General features: G+C 52.3%; 2 protein-coding genes across 2 annotated transcripts; one reads left to right on the top strand and one right to left on the bottom strand.

Moving 5' to 3' along the window:
- Nucleotides 1-5,668: 5,668 nt before the first annotated feature.
- Nucleotides 5,669-14,404, bottom strand: HECTD3 (HECT domain E3 ubiquitin protein ligase 3). Its single transcript, XM_084786547.1, has 21 exons — nucleotides 13,959-14,404; nucleotides 13,581-13,741; nucleotides 13,255-13,347; nucleotides 13,040-13,175; nucleotides 12,631-12,746; nucleotides 12,418-12,531; nucleotides 12,212-12,294; nucleotides 11,729-11,894; nucleotides 11,294-11,375; nucleotides 10,033-10,215; nucleotides 9,844-9,896; nucleotides 9,622-9,686; nucleotides 9,424-9,527; nucleotides 9,050-9,169; nucleotides 8,856-8,945; nucleotides 7,508-7,714; nucleotides 7,201-7,330; nucleotides 7,028-7,102; nucleotides 6,818-6,899; nucleotides 6,654-6,725; nucleotides 5,669-6,559 (listed from the first exon to the last, which is right to left on the bottom strand). Exons 1-21 carry the CDS (start codon nucleotides 14,325-14,327, stop codon nucleotides 6,475-6,477), a joined length of 2,586 nt encoding a protein of 861 aa, XP_084642673.1. The 5' UTR covers nucleotides 14,328-14,404; the 3' UTR covers nucleotides 5,669-6,474.
- A 1,023-nt stretch (nucleotides 14,405-15,427) lies between these two features.
- Nucleotides 15,428-19,884, top strand: UROD (uroporphyrinogen decarboxylase). Its single transcript, XM_084786631.1, has 10 exons — nucleotides 15,428-15,577; nucleotides 16,234-16,346; nucleotides 16,468-16,547; nucleotides 16,624-16,686; nucleotides 16,925-17,122; nucleotides 17,226-17,387; nucleotides 18,160-18,297; nucleotides 18,444-18,544; nucleotides 18,641-18,707; nucleotides 19,648-19,884. The coding sequence occupies exons 1-10, from the start codon at nucleotides 15,558-15,560 to the stop codon at nucleotides 19,807-19,809; spliced, it is 1,104 nt and encodes a 367-aa protein (XP_084642757.1). The 5' UTR covers nucleotides 15,428-15,557; the 3' UTR covers nucleotides 19,810-19,884.
- Nucleotides 19,885-20,151: the final 267 nt, after the last annotated feature.

The raw sequence follows: 20,151 nt of genomic DNA, 5'->3' as shown, positions 1-20,151 counted from the left end.
TGGGAGCCACCATGTGGTTGCTGGGAATTGAACTCAGGACCTCTGGAAGAGCAGTCAGTGCTCTTAACCTCTGAGCCATCTCTCCAGCCCCTCTTCTTTTAAATGTTAACATTTATTAAGTGGTGTGCTCGACATGGCATGTGTGTGGAAGAAGTCAGAGGACAACTTGGAGAGTCAGAGTTCTCTCCTTTTATTGTGTGGGCTCCAGGGTTGGAGTTTGGGGTGCAAGCTTGGCAGCAAGCACGTACCCCACTAACTGCTGAGCCATTTTGCATGCCCCTTCTTTGCATTTATTTATTTATTTGAGAGTTTTTGGGATTAAAAGTGTGAGCTACCACACCTGCAGCCCTTTACTTCTTACTTTGAACACAGGAATCTAAGTTGCCCAGGGTGGTCTGCGACTTGTGACCTTCCTCCTGCCTAGCTGCAATTACAGATGTCTGTTACCAGACCTCTGATTTCTTTTTATTTATTTATTTATTACTTATATAATCTCCTACCAGCAGGTATGCCAGCAGGCCAGATCTTATTACAGATGGTTGTCAGCCACCATGTGGCTGCTGGGAATTGAACCTGGGACCTTTGGATGAACAACCAGTGCTCTTAACCACTGAGCCATCTCTCCAGCCCAAGACCTGTGATTTCTTATACTCTGGGTGAACACTTTACTCACATGATTTCCCAATTTGATATACTGACAGTTTGTAAATGCTAGTTCCCCAGGTAATGCAGATTTTCTGAAAGCTGACTTATTTTCATAATGTTTGGAAATCACATGTGTTAATATTATCATCAGTCTGATCAGAAATGCCCTTAGATATTGGGAAGCTGGCAGATTTACAAGGAGAGATGCAAGCTTTTTGAAATTTTCTTGAAAGCTCAAATACTATTATTGGCAATAAATATCAGTGACTTTTTTTGGAAGTGACTGGCTTTATTTTTGTAAACTGGTAGTCACTTTTTAATTTCAAGAAAGTCTAATGTCCTCTGGGGGGGAAAACAGTCATTTCAGCTGCAACTCAAAGTGCTTTTCTTGGAGCTGACTGCCCGGTTTCTTTTGTATGCACGCACACACACACACACACACACACACACACACACACACACACACACACATCAATTTCACTACATGGATTGTTAAAAAGGCATGTAATTAAGGGCCAAGATTTAATATAATTAATTTTGGGGAACCCGTGGAAGAGGGGGAGGAAGGATTGTAGGGGCCAGAGGGATTGAGGACACCACAAGAACACAGCCCACAGAATCGACTAAGCGGGGCTCATGGGGGCTCCGAGTGGCTGGCAGGGCTCATGGGGGCTCCGAGCGGCTGAAATACAGTTACGGATCCTGTGTGGGTCTGAGCTAGGTCCTTTGATTATACCTTATGCTGTGTAGCGTGGTGTTCTGTGAGCCCCTAACAGCGGGAGTGGGGGTGTCTCTGACTCTTGTGCCTGCACTTAGGACCTTTTTCCTCCTACTGGGTTGCCTCATCCAGCCTTTATATAAGGGTTTGTGCCTGGTCTTATCGTACCTTGTTATGCTGTGTTCAGTTGATGTCCCTTGGAGGCCGGCTTTTATTTTTTACTTTTTTGAAGGAAAAAGGAGGAGGAGTAGATCTGGGGAAGAGTGGAAATGGGAGGGGAGGGGCTGGGAGGAGAGGAGGGAGGGGAAACTGTGGTCGGGATGTAATATATGAGAGAAGACTTTAACAAAATTTTTTTAAATGTCCAGGACAGCCAAGGCTACACTATAAAACCCTGTCTCAAAACAAACCAACAACAACAACAAAAAAACCACCCCAAAACCAAAACCAAAAACCCAACAAAACCACCACCACCACCACCAACAAAAACCCCAAACCCCCAGAACAACAAAAAATTTTAGTTTTATGTGCGTGAGTGTTTTGCCTACATGTATGTCTGTGTACCACAGATATGGCTGCTATCCAGAGACCAGAGGAGAGCACTGGGTCCCCTGGAACTGGAGGTGCAGATGATTGTGGTTGCTGGGAATTGAACCTGAGTCCTCTGGAAGAGCGGCCAGTGCTTTTAACTGCTGAGCCGTCTCTCCAGGTCTCTTCATGTCTTTTTTTATCACACTGGATAAGGACTATATTTTATTTGCTCCCTTCTTCCCAGGACCCAAGTTGTGCTAAGTGAGTAATATTTAATTAGCTGCAATTTTCCTTCAATATCCTATTTGGTGATGGGAACTAGACCAAAGCCCAGGCCACTGATACCGCCTCCTCAAGTTCCCTTCTTTCTTTCTTTCTTTCTTTTTTTTTTTTTAAGATTTATTTATTTATTGTATATGAGTGCTTTATCTGCAGAAGAGGGCATCAGATCTCATTATAGATGGTTGTGAGCCACCATGTGGTTGCTGGGAATTGAACTCAGGACCTCTGGAAGAGCAGGTGGAGCTCTTACCACTGAGCCGTCTCTCCAGCCCCCTCAAGTTCCCTTCCGAGTCAGTTCATGTTATTCCAGTGTGATCAGCCTCGTGCATATTAGTATATATCACATACACAGGCGGTACTTTATAAGTGTTCATTAGAAATGAGTTGTTCTTCCTGGCAGGATGGTACACACCTTTAATCCTAGCACTCAGGAGGTATAGACAGATCTCTGTGAGTTCCAGGATAGCCAGGGCTGTTACACAGAGAAACCCTGTCTTGAAGAACCAACAAAAGAAAAAAGAAATGTTTCTTATAATGTTTTTCTTTCTGTTCACAAGTGATTATGTCTTATTTCTTTTTCTTTTTTCTTTTTCCCCAAGATAGGCTTTCTCTGTGTAGCCTTGGCTGTCCTGGACTCATTCTGTAGACCAGGCTGGCCTTGAACTCACAGAGATCCACCTGCCTCTGCCTCCCTGAGTTCTTAGATTACAGGTGTGCACCACTGAGCCCAGCTATGCCTCATTTCTTTCCCAAGGTGTGTGTGTGTGTGTGTGTGTGTGTGTGTGTGTGTGTGTGTGTGTGTTTGTATCTGTGTGTACTCACACACATACTATATACATATGGGATGGTGTAAGCTCAGGAGGGCAAATTCTTCGCAGTGTGAGCCAAAAGAAACCTTTCCAAAGTTGGGCCTTGGCTCACCAATATCCTTTGCACAGTCTGCCAGAGAGCCCTCTTCGGGAATTGCTGGCCACATCATAATGTTCATCTCTTCCACTTGGCTATGGGCTTGTCAGTGCGCTGAAGACTTGTTATTTTTTAGAGCACCGAAGTGAAAGATAAGCACAAGAAAAGAAACTACTTGGCCACTAATTGCAGAAACTAAAGTCTTTCCCACTTAGCTTTTGTACATGAGCCTGGTGATTGCCCAGAGGACAATCAGAGTCAGAGAGCAAATGATGCTGCGTTGATTACTATTAGGTGCTTGGCAGGAGCGTCCATATCTAGGACTTCTTCTCGCACAAAGATGCCCACCATCGGTGACTCTGAAAGGCAAGGGTGTGGACCTTGCTATTCTAAGCTGATGGCCCTGATTTTAAAGAAGTAATGTGATTAATTTGGTAGTTTCCCCACTGTTAATCATAAATGTTTCAGACTATTGGTCTCATCCCTTTTAATTGGAAAGTATGGTTTTGAGGTCATATTCTGTTTAGCCACTCAACAAGTATTTACTCAGTGCCTACAGCCAATGCCTGCTCGGGATTACTCTCCACTCCTGTCTCCTTCCCTAGGGCAACTTTAGGCTCTGGGGATAGATATAGCTCAATAAAACAAGGGTCCAGCTGTAGGGTCCAACAATTTTGGGAATTTCGTTTCTTTAAAAAAACACACGCCTATAATCCCAGCACTCAGGAGGCAGAGGCAGAAAAAAAAAAAAAAGAAAGAAAGAAAGAAAAAAAGCTGATCATACAACTGCTGACACGGTCACAAACCACACATCTACAGTCACAGCAACTTAATGAGGGTGATCTTACCTCATTAATGAGGAAAGCAGTTGCAACACAGGTTGCCCCAGAGCAGGTAATGCCAGAAAACCCTTCACACCAGAGGGCCCCTCAGCATTTGGGTGGCAGAGGCAGTACTGCTGCAAGCTTGTGGCCAGCCTGGTCTGCATAAGGTTATACAACTAGACCCCGTCTCAGAAACAAAACAAAAGTGGGGATTGGAGGAAGTGTTTCTCAGAGATACTTTCATAGATGGAACATAGAAAGAGTAAAATGTTTACGGGGCTGGAGAGATGGCTCAGCAGTTAAGAACAGCTATAGCGCTTCCAGAGCAGCCGCGTTTAGTTCCTAGCACCTATATTAGGTGGCTCACAAACACCTGTCATTTCAGCCATAGGGGTCCAGTGTTCTCTTCTGGCTTCCTTGGGTGCCTACACTCATGTACACACAGCCCCGCACAGACATACACATATACACATAATTAAAAAAAAAAACAAATCTTTTTAAAAGAGAGAGTATGTTTCAGTGGATCCACACTTAGAAGTAGGATAACTTGTCACCAAGAAGACGCTTGCTCCACAGTTACATCATGAGAAAGGTGCAGCAGTGTTCCCTCTAGACTTCTGTGGGGACTGAGTGCCGTGGGGGGAAAAAACAACTAACTTAGCTGCAGTGCTTTCCACCTGGTGCCTGACACATGTACCCTGTGCTCCATTTCTTTTTCTTTTTTCTTCTTTTTGATTGATTTGTTATGTATATACAATGTTCTGCCTGCATGTGTGCCTGACCACCAGAAGAGGCCATCACAGATCTCATTATAGATGGTTGTGAGCCACCATGTGGTTGCCGGGAATTGAACTCAGGACCTCTGAAAGAGCCGTCAGTGCCCTTAACCACTGAGCCATCCCTCCAGCCCCGCTGCTTCATTTATAAAGGATTGCATAAGTAAATAGAAAGCAGGCTACAGAATATGGTCTGAAAGACGCTAAGGGCACCTATCCATCCGGGCACAGAGACAAACTAGCCCACGGCACCTGCAGGGAAGGACCTTCCCTGACAGAAGTGAGGATGGTCCCCTTCCAGCAGCAGGGCTAGGGGAGCTGGCTGACAGGAGCAGAGTGTAGTGGATGTGCAGCTGCTGGGGTTCCGGCGGCTTCAGATCCGTGGGAGGGAGGGTGTTCATGTCTCCTGTGGGGCCCCTGGAGACTCAGTGGGTGTGAGCTTCAGAGTTTGGGAGAGAGAGGTCTGGGCACACACACAGCTATGTGAAGAGGGCAGTAAAAAGGTTTTCTTAGTTGCAGTGTGAGCTCTAGAGGACGCGTTAGGGAAGAGTTTATGGCACGGTCTGCTCTGATAGGCAGCCAACTGTTGCACACTGAACCAGGGTACCATGACAACTGCCCACTGGACTGTGCTTGAGCGTGCAAGTACTTGGGGTGGGAGGAGGCTAGGAGTCTCTGTACCCGTCGTGTGGCACCTGGGGGCAGATAGGTGCTCCCAGGTGGTCTGTCAGAATCTGGCGGGCTCATCACCACCCCAGCTTTACCCTCCATGTGCCAGCCTTCTGCTCGCTTGTGTCTGGAAGTGGCCTTCCAAGGTCTACAGCGCCATAATCATCTCAAAAGATGCCAGCCTTCTGCCCTCAGCTCACTGTGAAGCCCCTGCACGCCCATCAGGCACATATCCCCCTGCGACCAGCAGGTGGCAGCCTCAGGACACACGATGCTTTAGGAGCACTGTGAGTTTAGTAGGGATCCCAAAAACCACGTTCTAAAGCAACAAATTCATTCATTTATTCAATTTCCCCATGTCATAGAGGCCCATGAGTGAGGGCTGGAGGGGTGCGCACAGCCCTCAGAGCAAGTTTAGTTAATGGGCCTTAGAGTATGGTAACAGGGAAATTACTGAAATTTCAGCGAGGACAGAAGGATCTTCAACTGGAAAACCTTGGGGGTGAAAGAGCAGACATGGAGTTGGGCAGGATATGACACAGAAGAGAGTAGTTTTGGCTGCTGACAGAGGCTGAGTGTTAGTGAGCGTACACACTGAGCCAAGGAAGGGCAGAGCGCACACACCTCTGCTGTGGAAGGGAGACCAGTATGCAAGGGATGGGGTACCCAAATGGCCTTCATTCTTGGGGATACATGACCCAGGAAGAGAACCGCTCTCTATCTGTCCTTGGCTCCTTGCTTAAAGTACCATCCTACCAATTTTTAAACATTTTGAGCCATGGCTGACGCTAGAAAAAAGAGGGAAAATGGAGGGAACCAAGAGACAGTCAGTCATGGGTTGGGGCGCTAGATGCCCCTTCAAGTAGCTCAGAGCTGGCAGCTTGTGCTGGGCTTCTGGAAGATTCCCTCTCATAGAGGGTAAATGCCTGGGGAAGCAAGCGCCAGCACGGGCAGGGCTTGTGGGTCTGTGGGGGCTGGACTCTCAGTGTGCACTCATGGCTGCCACTGCAGCCGTATACAGGCACAGCGCCCATTGTGCTCAGATTTTCTGAACCCATCACCTCCATCGAGACCCAAGCTGGGCTTGCCTGGTGAGGGCAGCAGGACGAACTTAGGCACAGCCTTACTCCTCCCAGGGGCTCATGTCAGTATCGATGGCCACGCAGTTGTAGGCGGCATAGCGGAGCTTCTCCTCGCACACCTTGGCACTGAGGGGAGGGAGGGAGGGAGCTAATCAGGCCGCTCTGCTCCCCTGGGGGGCACATCACTGCCAGCTACCCTCCCACACTGAGGAGAGCTCACCTGGCATAGTGCGGGAGGAAGAGTGTGCTGGAGCAGGTGGAAGACTCGGGCAGGGCGTCTGTGGTCTCATAGCTGGGGGTTTTGAAGGACAAAAGATTAGGACGCTCTAGAGGGGCGGGTGTGTGCGGAAGGCACCTCAAGCCCTTCTCTGTACTCATGCTCACCCCAGTTTGTCTGGGTAGATGTAGATCCGAGCTGGGAGGCGGCTGCGGCCAGTGACAAAGCGCAGGAAACGGCTCCGGTCCTCTGGGTGGAGGGGAAGAAAATTGACACTTGCACTGATGGTCAAGGAGGTTCTGTTACCTCTAACCTGCCTCTTCAGGCCACAGGCCACGTCCCACGGCAATGCAAGCAGCACTCTGCCCTCTACTGACCGTTGGTGAAATTGTTCAGAGCCTCCCAAAAGTACTGCACTCGTGTGTCAGATGGTTCAAAGTCCTCAAACCGAGCTGGAGGGGCCAAGGCAAGAATTCCTTCTTAGGCCTCATTCTGATGGTCCGTAAGTCCCGCCCCTTTGAAGCCTCCCGCCCTGTCACCGAGAACTCACTGAGCTTGCGCAGAGCATCCACAGTGACCTCCGGGTCCCCACACACCTTCTTTTCCAACTCTTGCCAGGTCAGCAGGTCCAGCACAGCCTGTGGTACCACCTTCAGCAGCCCTGCCTGCATAGCTGCTACCTGGGGAGGAGGGAAAGGCCCGGCTGGGAAAGAGGGCGCCGCTTTCAGGGTTCACTGGGGCCATCTCTCGACTCACTGACCCACAGGAATGAGGGGCACAATGGGGGCCAGCATCAGGGCTGGGGTTGGCTGCCTGCCAGTGGGGTTTGGGAGGGCCCGAAGCTTCTGCCTCACTACCTGCTCCTTGCTTTCCTCCAGGCGTGCCTTCTGCACCAGCTGGATGAAGCGAGCGCGGTCCTCATAGCCCACCACGATGCCCGTGCCCCCAGGGACCAGCTCCACGACCTGCTGGTCGCTCAGCACGGTGGTGAATGTTAGCTCCTTCCCAAACTTGAACTCAAACGTCTCTCTGTCCATCCCCTCCATCACCTCCAGGAGCTTCACCTGAGGTGGGGGAGGCAGGGATGTCAGCGGTGCACAGGAAAGGGCGGTGAAGGCATCGAGATGCTCCCGCACCAGCCCCGGGGCTTAGGGGAAGCCCCCTGCAGGAAACGGAACCCGGCTTAGCCACAAGGGAAGTCGGGAGAGAGGACATCTTGGACAAAGCTGAAGAATCAAAAGGCCTGAGTTTTTTTTGCTGGAGCCTGAGTCAAATGGCGGAGATACAGGAGTCATGAGAGGGTTTGCACTGTCCTGAGCCCAGAGCAAAGTCATCAGATGATTGAAATAAATGACTCTGGTAGCATGGAAACAAGATGGGCACTAGCTTTTACAACACTTGGTTGGAATAGAAGGAAAGGTGGCCTGAACCCTAAGGATAGCGATGAGACGGTGACCCAAGCACGGCTGCATGTGCCTGTAATCCTAGCACTTAGGAGGTGGAGCAGGAAGACCAGGAGGTCAAGGCCACCCTCGGCCATCCTCGGCTCTGTGTCCTCTACTGCAAAAAGCGAAAACAGGGCTGGCAAGATGTTTCAGTGCATAAAAGCACTTGCCACCCAGTTTGATGCCGAGTTCAACCCCCAGGATCAACACGGGGAAAATCAATTCCCAAAAGCTGACCTCTGACCCCTCCATGTGCACCAGGGTGCTGCACCTATCCGAGCCCTCTCCTTCTTCCTCTCTCATACACACCCCCCCCAAACACAAATGGTTTGGGTGTTTTTGTTTTTGTTGTGAGACAGGGTTTCTCTGTGTAGCCCTGGCTATCCTGGACTTGCTGGCCAGACTGAAGGAGATCTGCCTGCCTCTACCTCTGCCTCTGCCTCCCAAGGTGACGCCTTGACAGTTCTAAAGGTGTGCACCACCACACCGGCCTGTTGTGTTTTTGCTTTTGCTTTTAAGGCAAAACCCAAAGCAGCTCTGAGCTGGAGCGCCAGGGCAGGGGACTAGGGGTAAGGTGAAGCGGCTGCAGAGCCCAAGGCTCACTTGAGGCAGATGCGTATGTGGCCCCAGGCTATGGAAACATGGGAGCTGGAGGTAAGAACTTCACGAGTAACCAGAGCAAAGATAACTAGAGAGGGGACGCATGTGTTGGGGGACAGTGGGTCTGCGCAGCAGACACGGGGTTCTGGGCCCTACTCACCAGCACCGAGTCCACGGCTGGGAAATCTTTGTTCCAGCTCACCTCCTCACCAGAGAGCTGCTTCCACACGAAGCCAGGCAGGGCCAGGACCTGTGTGACAGACACAGCCGCCTTCTTACTGAACCCTCCGGGTTTGCTGGCCCTTCTTTGGAGGGGGGGCCTGGGCTCAGCTGAGTGACGACTGGGTTACTCACCAGGAACTCCTTACCCCGGAGGGCAGCCCCCATCAGCTGTCCGATCCACTCATACTTGGCAAAGTCTCGGCAAGAGGGATTAGGCACGTACATGTCCCGGGCCTCGCCAGTGCCGTTGCCCTGTCCCAGAGACACGGCGCTCAGCAGGACATGGAGTAGACCCTATTTTCCTACCTTGAGTACCGCAAGGACTTCACCGGAAGTCTACTCCCCGGCCCCGCCCCCCCATCCTTCCTAACGCACACAGTGTGCTCCTCTCCCTGTCAGAGGTTGCCTCAGGTAACTCAGCCCCTCCATTGCCCCCTCTAGCTCTATCAGGTTTTCCAGGTTTGTGGAGGCAGCAGAACTCGGGTGGTGGGTCGGAAGATGATCACCTGGTTCGCCGTGCGCACAAAGAAGGGGAGAGGCACGGGGGTGTCGGCTGAGCTGGGGCACAGCTCTTCTGACATATCTGCCAGGCTGTCACGAAAACCTCCGCCTGAAATGACAAATGCTCTCAGCTGGGCACACCAGAGTCCCCGAAGGCTCTAACACTCTAATAGGACAACAATTAGGACCCGTCACGGCCTCACCTTGGTCAATGATGCCTTCTGCAATGAATTTACATTCCCACCACTGGTCATAGCGCATGGGCCACCTGCAAGTAGGGATGATGGGTCTCTGCTATGCCAGGACTGGGCTCAGGCACATTAACCAGCCGGGAAAAGGGACTACAGAGCGGTAACAGTGAGAGCTGCCAGGTGCGGTGTGTGGACGGATACGCCTTGGGCAAGTCCCTTCCCCTCAGGCCATACCTGTAGTCCAAGGGCTTTTCATACTTGTCAGAAGGCTTGAGGCCTTCATAAACCTGGGGGAGGCGGGTGAGAGGAAATGGGAGTGAGTGGGAGCTGTAGGAACGCCTGTGGTAAATGCTGACTAGCTGTCCCTATTCTTGCCCAAGCCCCCCTTGCGGCAAGCCCCCAGTCAGTCCAGGTGGCGCAGACCTGGGTGAAGACTGCATTCTTGCAGGCAGGGTCCCGAGAAGGGCAGGCGCGGTGCTCCATGGCAAGGCGGCGGTTGATGTACAGCCGCGGCATGAAGCTGGGCTTGCTGCTCTCCGAGTCACGCAGGCACTGTGCCACCAGGCTGGGCCGCTGGCGTGACAGCAGTAGGAACTGTTTCACTTGCTGGCGAGGGAAGGTGGCCAGGGCAGGGTCAGTGCGGTCAGCTTCTGCCCAGGGGGCTTCCTCTATGCCTAGACCCACCCTGCCATTCCAGGCCAAGCTTTGTCCAGTTGTCCTTGCCTCTAGTTCTTTCCTTAAACTAGGAAGGGAACTTTTTTTTGGTTTGGTTTGGTTTGGTTTTGGAGACAGGATTTCTCTGTGTAGCCTTAGCTGTCCTAGAACTCACTCTGTAGACCAGGCTGGCCTCAGAAATCTGGCTGCCTCTGTGCTGGGATTAAAGGCGTGCACCACCACGCCCAGCTAAAGGCAAAGTTTTAAAAGCAACAATGGCGTGGTGGTGCAGGCCTTTACTTCCAGCACTTGGAGGCCGAGGCAGGGGGATCTCTGAGTTGGAGGCCAACCTGGTTTACAGAGTAAGTTCCAGGACAGCCAGGGCTACACAGAGAAACCCTGTCTCAAAGATACCAAAACTGGGCTGGAGAGATGGCTCAGAAGTTTAGAGCACTGTCTGCTCTTCCAAAGGTCCTGAGTTCAATTCCCAGCAACCACATGCTGGCTTAAGACCATCTGTAATGAGATCTGGTGCCTTCTTGTGGCAGGCAGGAACACATATGGGCAGAATACTGAATATATAATAAATAAATATTTAAAAACAAAACACCAAAACCAAACCAATTATGCAAATCTATCGTTACTTTACAAGCTTTCTACACAGGCCCTTGAGAAGAGGCCATGCTTCCTGGCAGCCCTCTGCAGCCTCACCCACGTCACATTCACTCTCTTGTCTTCCTAAGTCATGTGGGGCTGCCGCAGCACCCACCGTGAGCCTTTCTCATAGCTGCCCGTCCATGCTGTTGTTTTTCTTCCCCTCCTATTGCATATTCACACGCCTGTCTGGGAGCTAGCCCCTCAAACACTAACTTTCCATCACTTGTGTCTGGCTTTCTTCTTGGTTTCCAGAACCAGCAAGGGTCTAGCCCTAGGGGGGTTTCTGGAATGTTCTGCTGCTACTGAGTGAGAACTAGAAGAACGGGAAGGAGGAGCCCAATGCCCAGACAGGTTCTGCAGGGCCCAGACTCACCTTAATCTCACTGAAGGTGCCCAGCGTGTGGTCCCATGCAGGTACCAGGTGGTGCAGGACACTGTCCAGGATTTTGATGAATCTATGGAAGTGAGTGAAGATAGAGTTTGGTATGAATGCCAGGCAGTGGTGGCGCAAGCCTTTAATCCCAGCACTCAGGAGGCAGAGGCAGGCGGATCTCTCTGAGTTCGAGGCCAGCCTGGTCTACAAAGTCAGTCCAGGACAGCCAAGGGTACACAGAGAAACCCTGTCTGGGGAAAATCAAACCAAACCAAATCAAAAAGCGTTTGGCATGGATGTAAGACCTCAGCCTCTAACCCACAGGGACAGAAGCAAGGCTCAGGAGATGCTCTGGCCCTGGAAGCAGACACCTATGCAGATTCCTGAGGCTTAGGGAGGGGGAGGACCGGCCTGGAGGGCCACGACTACAGCTACCTCTGCAGAAGGACAGCTCTGCGGTACAGTACTTCCGGGTCAGTGCCTTCCAGGCGTGGATATCGCACCAGACTGACCGGCTGGAACAGGTCGGCATTCAACCCTAGCTCCCGCTGTCTAGATGACTTGATCTTGACCCCTCGAAGGCGAACATCAATCCCATCATCTGAGGATGGAGTCAGTGTGGGCATTTACTGTGACTGCTGTTTCCTAGGTCCTCAGACCTGGGAATGGCTCCTAATGGTTGGCATTTTCTCACGGAGGGGTCAGAGATTCTATCACATGACACACACACACACACACACACACACACACACACACACACGCCTCTCCACTGCTGGGATACTGTGGCTCCCAACCCAGATCCTTCCTCTCTGGGTTTAAGGCTGGCTTATACCCAGCACTATATACCTATCTCTGCTCCCATAGCTTCACCCTAACCCCAAGTCTGGTCCCTTCCCCCGTCCATCCCGGGAGGCCCACCTCGACACTCCACGATTCGGATCTCGATGATTGGGAGGTGGACTGTCATGTCCTCTAAGACACAGACATCCCCAATCAGGGTCCTAGGAGACAGGTAGAAAGCGGTTCAGGCGCTTGCTGACTCGGAGCTTCAGGGACTCCCGGGATCCCATCCAAGCTGAGGCTGGCCCCACTCCCCCCACCCTCCTCAAGGCCAGCCTGCTCACTCGTCAATGTTCACGTCACTCAGCTTCTTCAGGTTGTCCCCTTCGCCCCCGTAGACCACCACCCGCTTCGGCATGAAGTTGTCGTCCGTGGTATCCACTGTGAGGAGCAGCTTCCTGAGGGCTCAGAGTGTGTGTGGGGGGGGTCTGAGTGAGTCTCCAGGGACGCAAGCAGCACGAGGCTCACCCACCCTGTCCTGCGCAGAGCCTACTCACTTGACGATCGTGCCTTTCTTCATAGTGAGCCGTACCCAGTGTTGGCACTGGGACCCATCACTCTCCCAGTAGGTGTCTGCGTTGCTATCTGTCAGGCAGGACACATTGAATTCCTCCTGAGGTAGGGGGGGCGGAGAGGTGGAGTCACACCGGGCACCGGGCATGTGTTTTGGCTCAGGAAACGGGAGAAACAGTAGAGTTGGGGTAGGTGGCGGGTAGGAAGAGCGTCTGGGGTCCTTAAAGGGTTCCCAAGGGGAGTGGGACTAAGTACGGCCTGTAGGGACGCTGGATTGGCACCGGTTTGGTGATGGGAGTTCTGAACCAAGCACTGAGGGAAGCGACTGTATCTAGCTGCAGGAGGAGGAGGAGGAGGAGGAAGAGGAGGAGGAGGAGAAGTCTCGGTACCCACCGTGTAGGAGGAAACGTCTATGCTCTCCACATACTGTTTCACGCTCCCCAGGTTCTCGTCTTCCTTGCCCAGGTGGTCATATAAGAAGTGGATCAGGTCTTCGTCGCACTCATATGTCCATGTAGGGGGCACATAGCTAGGCAAGCCAACCCCCTAGTTAGGTTGGGTTCAGGCCCCCCCCTTCCTCTCCCACCCCATTCCAGCGGGAAACTCACAGGAGCCTTTGTACAGCTTCCGTGTAGGCCTCCGCTGGCCGAGGCCTGGCCCCCAGGCGATGTGAGTACGTCAGGTCCACCACCTGCTCCCATCTGTGGGCATAGAGCAGGGTAAATGAGGAGGAAGGCACGGGCAACAGGACAGACGGCCCCTCCGAGATCTGTTCCCTCTTCAGGTCTCATTTCGGCCTGTTCTTACCCCACATCCATCCCAATCTCTCAACCAACCCGAGGCTTTAGTTTTGGTGGTTGTTTCTAAACTCCCTGAGCTCGCCAGACACCAAATCGAGTTTTTTGTTTTTTGTTTTTTGTTTTCGTTCCAGGACCTGAGCACCGGCCGGTAGTTCACGCCGAAGAGCTGCTGCTGCCGCTGCAGGTGGTCGGGAGTGTCAATAGGTACAAGGCGGGCCCCGCCCTCCGCCGGGCGACACACTAGGAGCCAGCCTTCGTCAAGGCCGCAGTCACTCAGGTGTTCGGACAGCTGCTCCTGCAGGGATGTGCCAGATGGGGACAGCCTTCAGGGGACAGGCATCCGGGAACCGTTCAACTGTTCGCCCTGCCCAGCCCAGGGCAAAGAGCACCGAAAGCAATGCTAGCTCACTATAGGATGGGGGGGGGGGAGGTGAGGGGAAGGGGGCGGGACAACCAAGCCTTTGGCTGGATCCAGGGGGACTTTTGTGGGGTCCTGGAGAGCCGGGGCGCACCTTGGTCAACTTCACCCAGAGCCCGTGGCCGTTGCACAGCTCCTCGCCGGTAGTGCGCACGCAGGCTCCTCGCCGGAGCTCGATGCTGTCACGGGCGGCTCGTAGGGGTCCCGAGCCTGTGCCCGGGGTCGGGCCCGCCGCACCCACACGCAGCCCCAGGCCTTCTGCCTCCCACACCGGCAGCAGCACGCGCGACGGTCCCGATGGGTCCTTGTAGAGCTTGTAGAGCATCTCTCGCGGCACGAAAGCCAGCGCCACGGGGAGCGGCTGCCCGGCCCGGAGGCTCCGCGCCGCCTCGGCCAGGAAGCGTACGCGGCCCAGGAGCTGCCGCGGGGACTCAAGCGCCGCGCCGGGGCCCGGGCCAGCCATGGTGCAGCCGCCGAGCTGAGACCCTGCCCAACAGCAGCCCGGGCACTGCAAACTGAGCTTCCCACCACGCCCTGCCCCACCTTCCACCCGACTTTGCCGTATGTTTTGGATTAAATGCACACCCCGTGCCACCGTATTGTCAGGTGTACTCTGACACTCCGGATAGTCCCTACTTTGTGACAACCCCCCCACCCCCATCCCACCCCCGTCCTTATAGCGAATTAAACCAGACTCAAAATTAGACTCCTGGGATAGGGATTCATTATGTAGCCCAAGCTGATCCTCTTCGCTGGCTTTATCCAAGCTAGTGCTACTACCCTTGTTCAAGCCCCTATTCGATCTACTTTGGATAACTACAATTTTTCTGATGCCTTGGCTTCCTGTTTTTGTGTCCCCGTCCCCAACGAATATTACAATTGGAGGTTTGGTTTTTTTGTTTTTGTTTTTTTGGTCGTTGTTTTGTTTTAAGAGACGGGGTTTCTCTGTGTAGCCCTGGCTTTCCTGAAACTCACTCTCTAGACCAGGCTGGCCTTGAAATCAGAGATTCTCCCGTTTCTATCTCCAGAGTGCTGGGAGTGAAGGCATGCCCCACCAACCCCAGCCTGATCAATCTTTTAAAATTTGTTACGCTATCTATCCTAAGAGATCGTAGAATGACCCCCTTCCCCAGCAGCTGACAGGAATGCTCAAGCATTCTGGATAGATGCTATTTGTTGCTTCTAATTCCAGGAGACCAGTAATCGTTACCCACTTAAACGTGATTACCGATTTCTGGTTTCCCTGTCTTGCTCAGCACTCTAGCATTCCTACAAATTAGTGGGTAATGTAAACGCAGAGCATAAAATCTTCAGGTTTTCATACAGCCTTTTGCATCATTTGTTTGCCAGACAACATTCTTAGACTCACGAATGGGAGTGAGAGCGAGCCTTAGGCCAAGACTTCAGGATTTCAGACCACAATGAGGAGGGAAAATAAAAACTTAAAAAAATAAAAATAAAAATAAAATAAAAAAATTGAGCCATTTGTTACTGCGTCGCAACAGTGGACTTTACGGTGAAAGTTTGTTGGGGTCCTACGGGCAGCAGGAAGGGCAGCCCCAGAGCTGTCACTGGGTTGGTCACGTGGCTCTCAATATGGCGACGCCCAAGAGTCTCTCCAGGAAGGGGCGGTGCCTGGGCCGTGGGGGCGGAGATTCAGATTAAAGCGGTGACCGCTCGATTACTGTTTACCATGGAGGCGAATGGGTCAGGGTGAGTTTTCCGCTGCCAGCGCTGTAGCTGCGTTGCTTTCTGATCCGAGTCTTCCAATTCGGGGCTATTTCCTTAAACTCTTTTATTTTCTGGAGATCTCCAAAGTACGAACCCAATTCTCTGAGATTCCAACTCTTCCAACCCTGGAACGGAACCTTCCCGGTACCCTGCCCCCTCCTCCCAGTCTCCATTCCCAGAGACTACCTTGCGGGGCTGCGTTCCAAGACTTTCTTTCGGGGTGACTCAGAACTTCTAACTAGGACCTGGGGCCGTCAACTCTGACCCTTTCTCTCTCACTTTGGGGATCACCCAGCTTCAGAAGCTGGCGGCCCGGTTCCCGAAATTAACTCCTTCCCCCCTCGCCCAAACTCTTCCTACTGGATTTTCATCCCATTCCCCTAGTCCCTCCAATTTCTTTTGAGTTTGGGAAAGTGGGAAAACGTGTAGGAAAGAGGCCCTAGTGGGGGGGCCCCCCTCCTGGAGGCTTGTGCGCCACCTGATAGGAGGCGGAATGGGTGGGGAGCTGTGGTTTGCAAGCGGGCCTGGAGGCAGCAGATAGCAGCCTGACTGATCCCAGATCCCTCCCGCGCCTTCCCCAAACCCCAGTCTAGCATAATGACATTTACTCCTACCTCTACCCTCCACCTGATCGCCAGACTCCAGAACTTTCCGGAGCTGAAGAATGACACGTTTCTGCGAGCAGCTTGGGGAAAGGAAACAGACTACACTCCCGTTTGGTGCATGCGACAGGCAGGCCGATACTTGCCAGGTCAGGGGCCACACTGTGGTCTAGGTAGAACCTGAAACTCTAGAAGGTGAAGTTCTTCAGGGGCGGATGGTCACTTTGGGATAACTCATGGCCGAGTCCTGTCCTGCTTCTCCTCCTGCAGAGTTTAGGCAAACCAGGGCTGCCCAGGACTTCTTCAGCACCTGTCGCTCTCCCGAGGTTTGCTGCGAGCTGACTCTGCAGGTGAGGGCTCCCCAAGTGAGGGCAGAATTTCTGTCCTCAGTGTGTTGCCTTACTAACCATTTGCTATTTTCTACAGCCACTGCGAAGGTTCCCTCTGGATGCTGCTATCATCTTCTCTGACATCCTTGTGGTACCCCAGGTACTCAATCCTGGTCCTGGAGTGTGGGCTTTAAAAAAAAAAAAAAAAAGGAAGGGGGCGGGGCCGAATCCTCTGTCCTGTCAGGTTTCTCGGTAAACACACATAACTGTGTAGAGGGAAACACTAGGTGTTCGCTGGGGGAGGGCGGGTGGTTATTCTTTTCTTTCCTTGTCAGGGATTGCAGAACCCTTCCCTCTGAGACCCAGGTTGTGAACCCAGACATTTTATCCCCTTTAAGGCACTGGGCATGGAGGTGACCATGGTACCTGGCAAAGGACCCAGCTTCCCAGAGCCATTAAGAGAAGAGCAGGACCTAGAACGTCTACGGGACCCAGCAGAAGTGGCTTCAGAGCTGAGCTATGTGTTCCAAGCCATCACCCTTACCCGACAACGGCTGGCTGGCCGTGTGCCGCTAATCGGCTTTGGTGGCGCTCCGGTAATTTGGCACAGGGATGTGGCCTGGAGCATGAAAAGGTCGGTCTGGGAGGTTCTGGGACGGACAAGGGATTCGACGCCGTGACATCCGTATTCTTCCGCAGTGGACCCTGATGACGTACATGGTTGAAGGCGGCAGTTCGAGCACCATGGCTCAGGCCAAGCGATGGCTCTACCAAAAGCCACAGGCCAGTCACAAGCTGCTTGGCATACTCACTGATGCTCTGGTGCCATATCTAATAGGACAAGTGGCTGCTGGTGCTCAGGTGAGGCTTAAGGGACACATCCGCTGCAGCTTGGTCTGTCAGGACCCAAAGCAGTGGCTTCCTAAACGGCAGGAAGCAGTTTACTTTTCCTCCAGAGACCCAGTTGCATTATCTGAGTGCTTCTCAGCTTCCTAATGCTGTGACCTTTTAATACAGGCCCTCATGGTGGGGTGACCCCATCCATGACGTTATTTTGTTGTTATTTTACAACTGTAATTTTGCTGTTGTGAACCGTAACATAAATATCTGATATGCAGGGTACCTGGGATGTGGCCCTGGTGAAAGGGCTGGCTGATCTCAAACGGTTGGGACCCGCAGGTTGAGAACCATTTAGATTCTAAGCCCTTCTGGAACCCTCAACAGGGCTCAGAGGTCTGAGTATTTGGAGATTGAAGCTGCTGCTAGGATCTGGAAAAGGGAAACTTGGTTTTTTGTTCCACCTGCTTCTGCCTCCCAAGTGCTAGGCTTAAAGTCCTGTGCACCACAATGGAACTGTTTTCTTCTTTCCTTCCTTCCTATTTCCTTGTGTAGCCCTGGCTGGACCTCAAGAGATCTGCCTGCTTCTGCTTCCAGAGTTCTGGGATTAAAGGTGTGAGTCACCACTGCCTGGTTTGTTTTGTTTTTCTTTTAAGGCAAAACGTGCTGACTGGACTTGAGCTCCTAGCCTCAGGGAATGTCAGGGGTTAAAGTCACAGTCACGCTGAGAGAGTCAAGACCCGGGTATGCGGGCCTGAGATCCTTCACATTCATTTTTCTTATCACCTGTCTACAGGCACTGCAGCTCTTTGAGTCCCATGCAGGACATCTTGGCTCAGAGCTCTTTGGCAAGTTTGCCCTGCCCTACATCCGTGATGTGGCCAAGCGAGTGAAGGCTGGCTTGCAGAAGGCAGGTCTGGCTCCAGTGCCCATGGTGAGGACTGGGACAGTTTTAACACATGCACTTTGGGGCCTAAGTTCTGCATGGACTGAAGTCACCACTGGAGGGCAGTAGAAGCACAGCCAAGAAAGGCTGCTGGGTGTGCAAGGCTTAGTGTCAGGTGTCTGCTTTTTCTCCAGATCATCTTTGCTAAGGATGGACATTTTGCCCTGGAGGAGCTGGCCCAGGCTGGCTATGAGGTAGTTGGGCTTGACTGGAAAGTGGCTCCAAAGAAAGCGCGGTAAGTGACGGAGGAGTGGGAAGGAGAGGCTGAGGTGGAGGGGGTAAAGTCCCCAAATACACAGTGACGAGAATGTGGCAATGGCTCTGCTTTCAGGGAGTGTGTGGGGCAGACGGTGACTCTGCAGGGGAACCTGGATCCCTGCGCCTTGTATGCATCTGAGGTAATGACTGGGTCCACGTGTGTTCAAGGTTTCCTCTGCGCACTGTGCAGTGGTTGGGTGATCACGTGTGTATGATTTTACTCCCCCCCCTCTATTCTATACACACAATGTAAACCCTGAGAAAGCAGGACTTGTTTACGTTTTTTGAGACAGGGTTTCTCTGTGTTTGGAACTCACTGTGTCTAGAACTCACTCTGTAGACCAGGCTGGCCTCGAACTCAGAGATCCGCCTGACTCTCTGCCTCCCTACATTTACCATCATCGCCTGGCTGAAAGCAGGAATTTTTTTCAAAATTTGAATTTTATTTTTATGGCTGTTCCTTTGTCCTCCCCACTGTCACTGCCTTGTAGCCGAGGACACAACCCAGAGCCTTGTGCTCGCTAGGCAAGCTTTCTACCACTGAGCTAAATTCTCTCCCCCACCTTTTGAGACAGAATCTCATTGTAGCCCATATTGGCCTCACTTGTGTAGCTGTGGTTGGTCTTGAACTCATTCTCCTGGCTCCACCTCCTGAAGTGCTAAGATTACGGATACACTCCACCACCCCCATCTCTCATTTGTACTCTTCCCGCAAGATGTATGTATTATTGGGGGGGGCCGTGTGCCACGGTGCATACGTGCAGGTTAGGGGGGCCGTGTGCCACGGTGCATGCGTGCAGGTTAGGGGACAACTTTGTGGAGTCAGTTATCTTCTGCCTTTATATGGTCCCAGTGACTGAACGGAAGGCGTCAGGGTTGCGTAGCAACCACCCTCCCCGCTGGGCCAACTCACAGGCTCCTCACTTCTACTCTCCTAATGTGTGGTGCATCTGAGGCATCTGATGTTTTTGTTACATTAATGAACAGTAACACTGTGTAGAAGCCTAGGTGTGTGTCACTATTCTGTGTAGCGAGGCCTTGCTGGCCTCTCCTATGGACTGTGCCCTTTTGGTCCTCTAGGAAGAGATTGGTCGACTGGTGCAGCAGATGTTGGATGACTTTGGGCCACAGCGCTACATTGCCAACCTAGGGCACGGGCTTTACCCTGACATGGACCCAGAACGTGTAGGAGCCTTTGTGGATGCTGTACACAAACATTCACGTCTGCTTCGACAGAATTAAGTGTATGCCTTTCTACTCGAGTGCCACCAACACGGATTGTTTCCAGGAGAATAAAACTTCCAGAGTTGGAGTCTAGCATGTTCCTTTGTTTGTAAAGGTTTATGTCCTTACCCTTTAGCTCCTTCTGAACTTAGTTCCCACCCCTACCAACCCCCCGCCCCCCAGGGCCTCAGATGCACAGAGATCCACCTACCTCTGCCTCTCAAGAGCTGGGATTAAAGGCGCGTACACCAGACTCGGCTCCTTTGTTCCCTTTCTTAAGCCTCCTCCACATCTTCTTCCACAAGTCTCAGGACTCGGGTACCAATCAGTGACCACTAACACCAGGCTCACGCTACACTT

Source organism: Acomys minous (assembly GCF_964271855.1).
Source record: "Acomys minous genome assembly, chromosome: 6".
Lineage (NCBI taxonomy): Eukaryota > Metazoa > Chordata > Mammalia > Rodentia > Muridae > Acomys > Acomys minous.
Note: the sequence above shows the minus strand (reverse complement) of the source record. Positions and strands in the feature narration are given on the sequence as shown.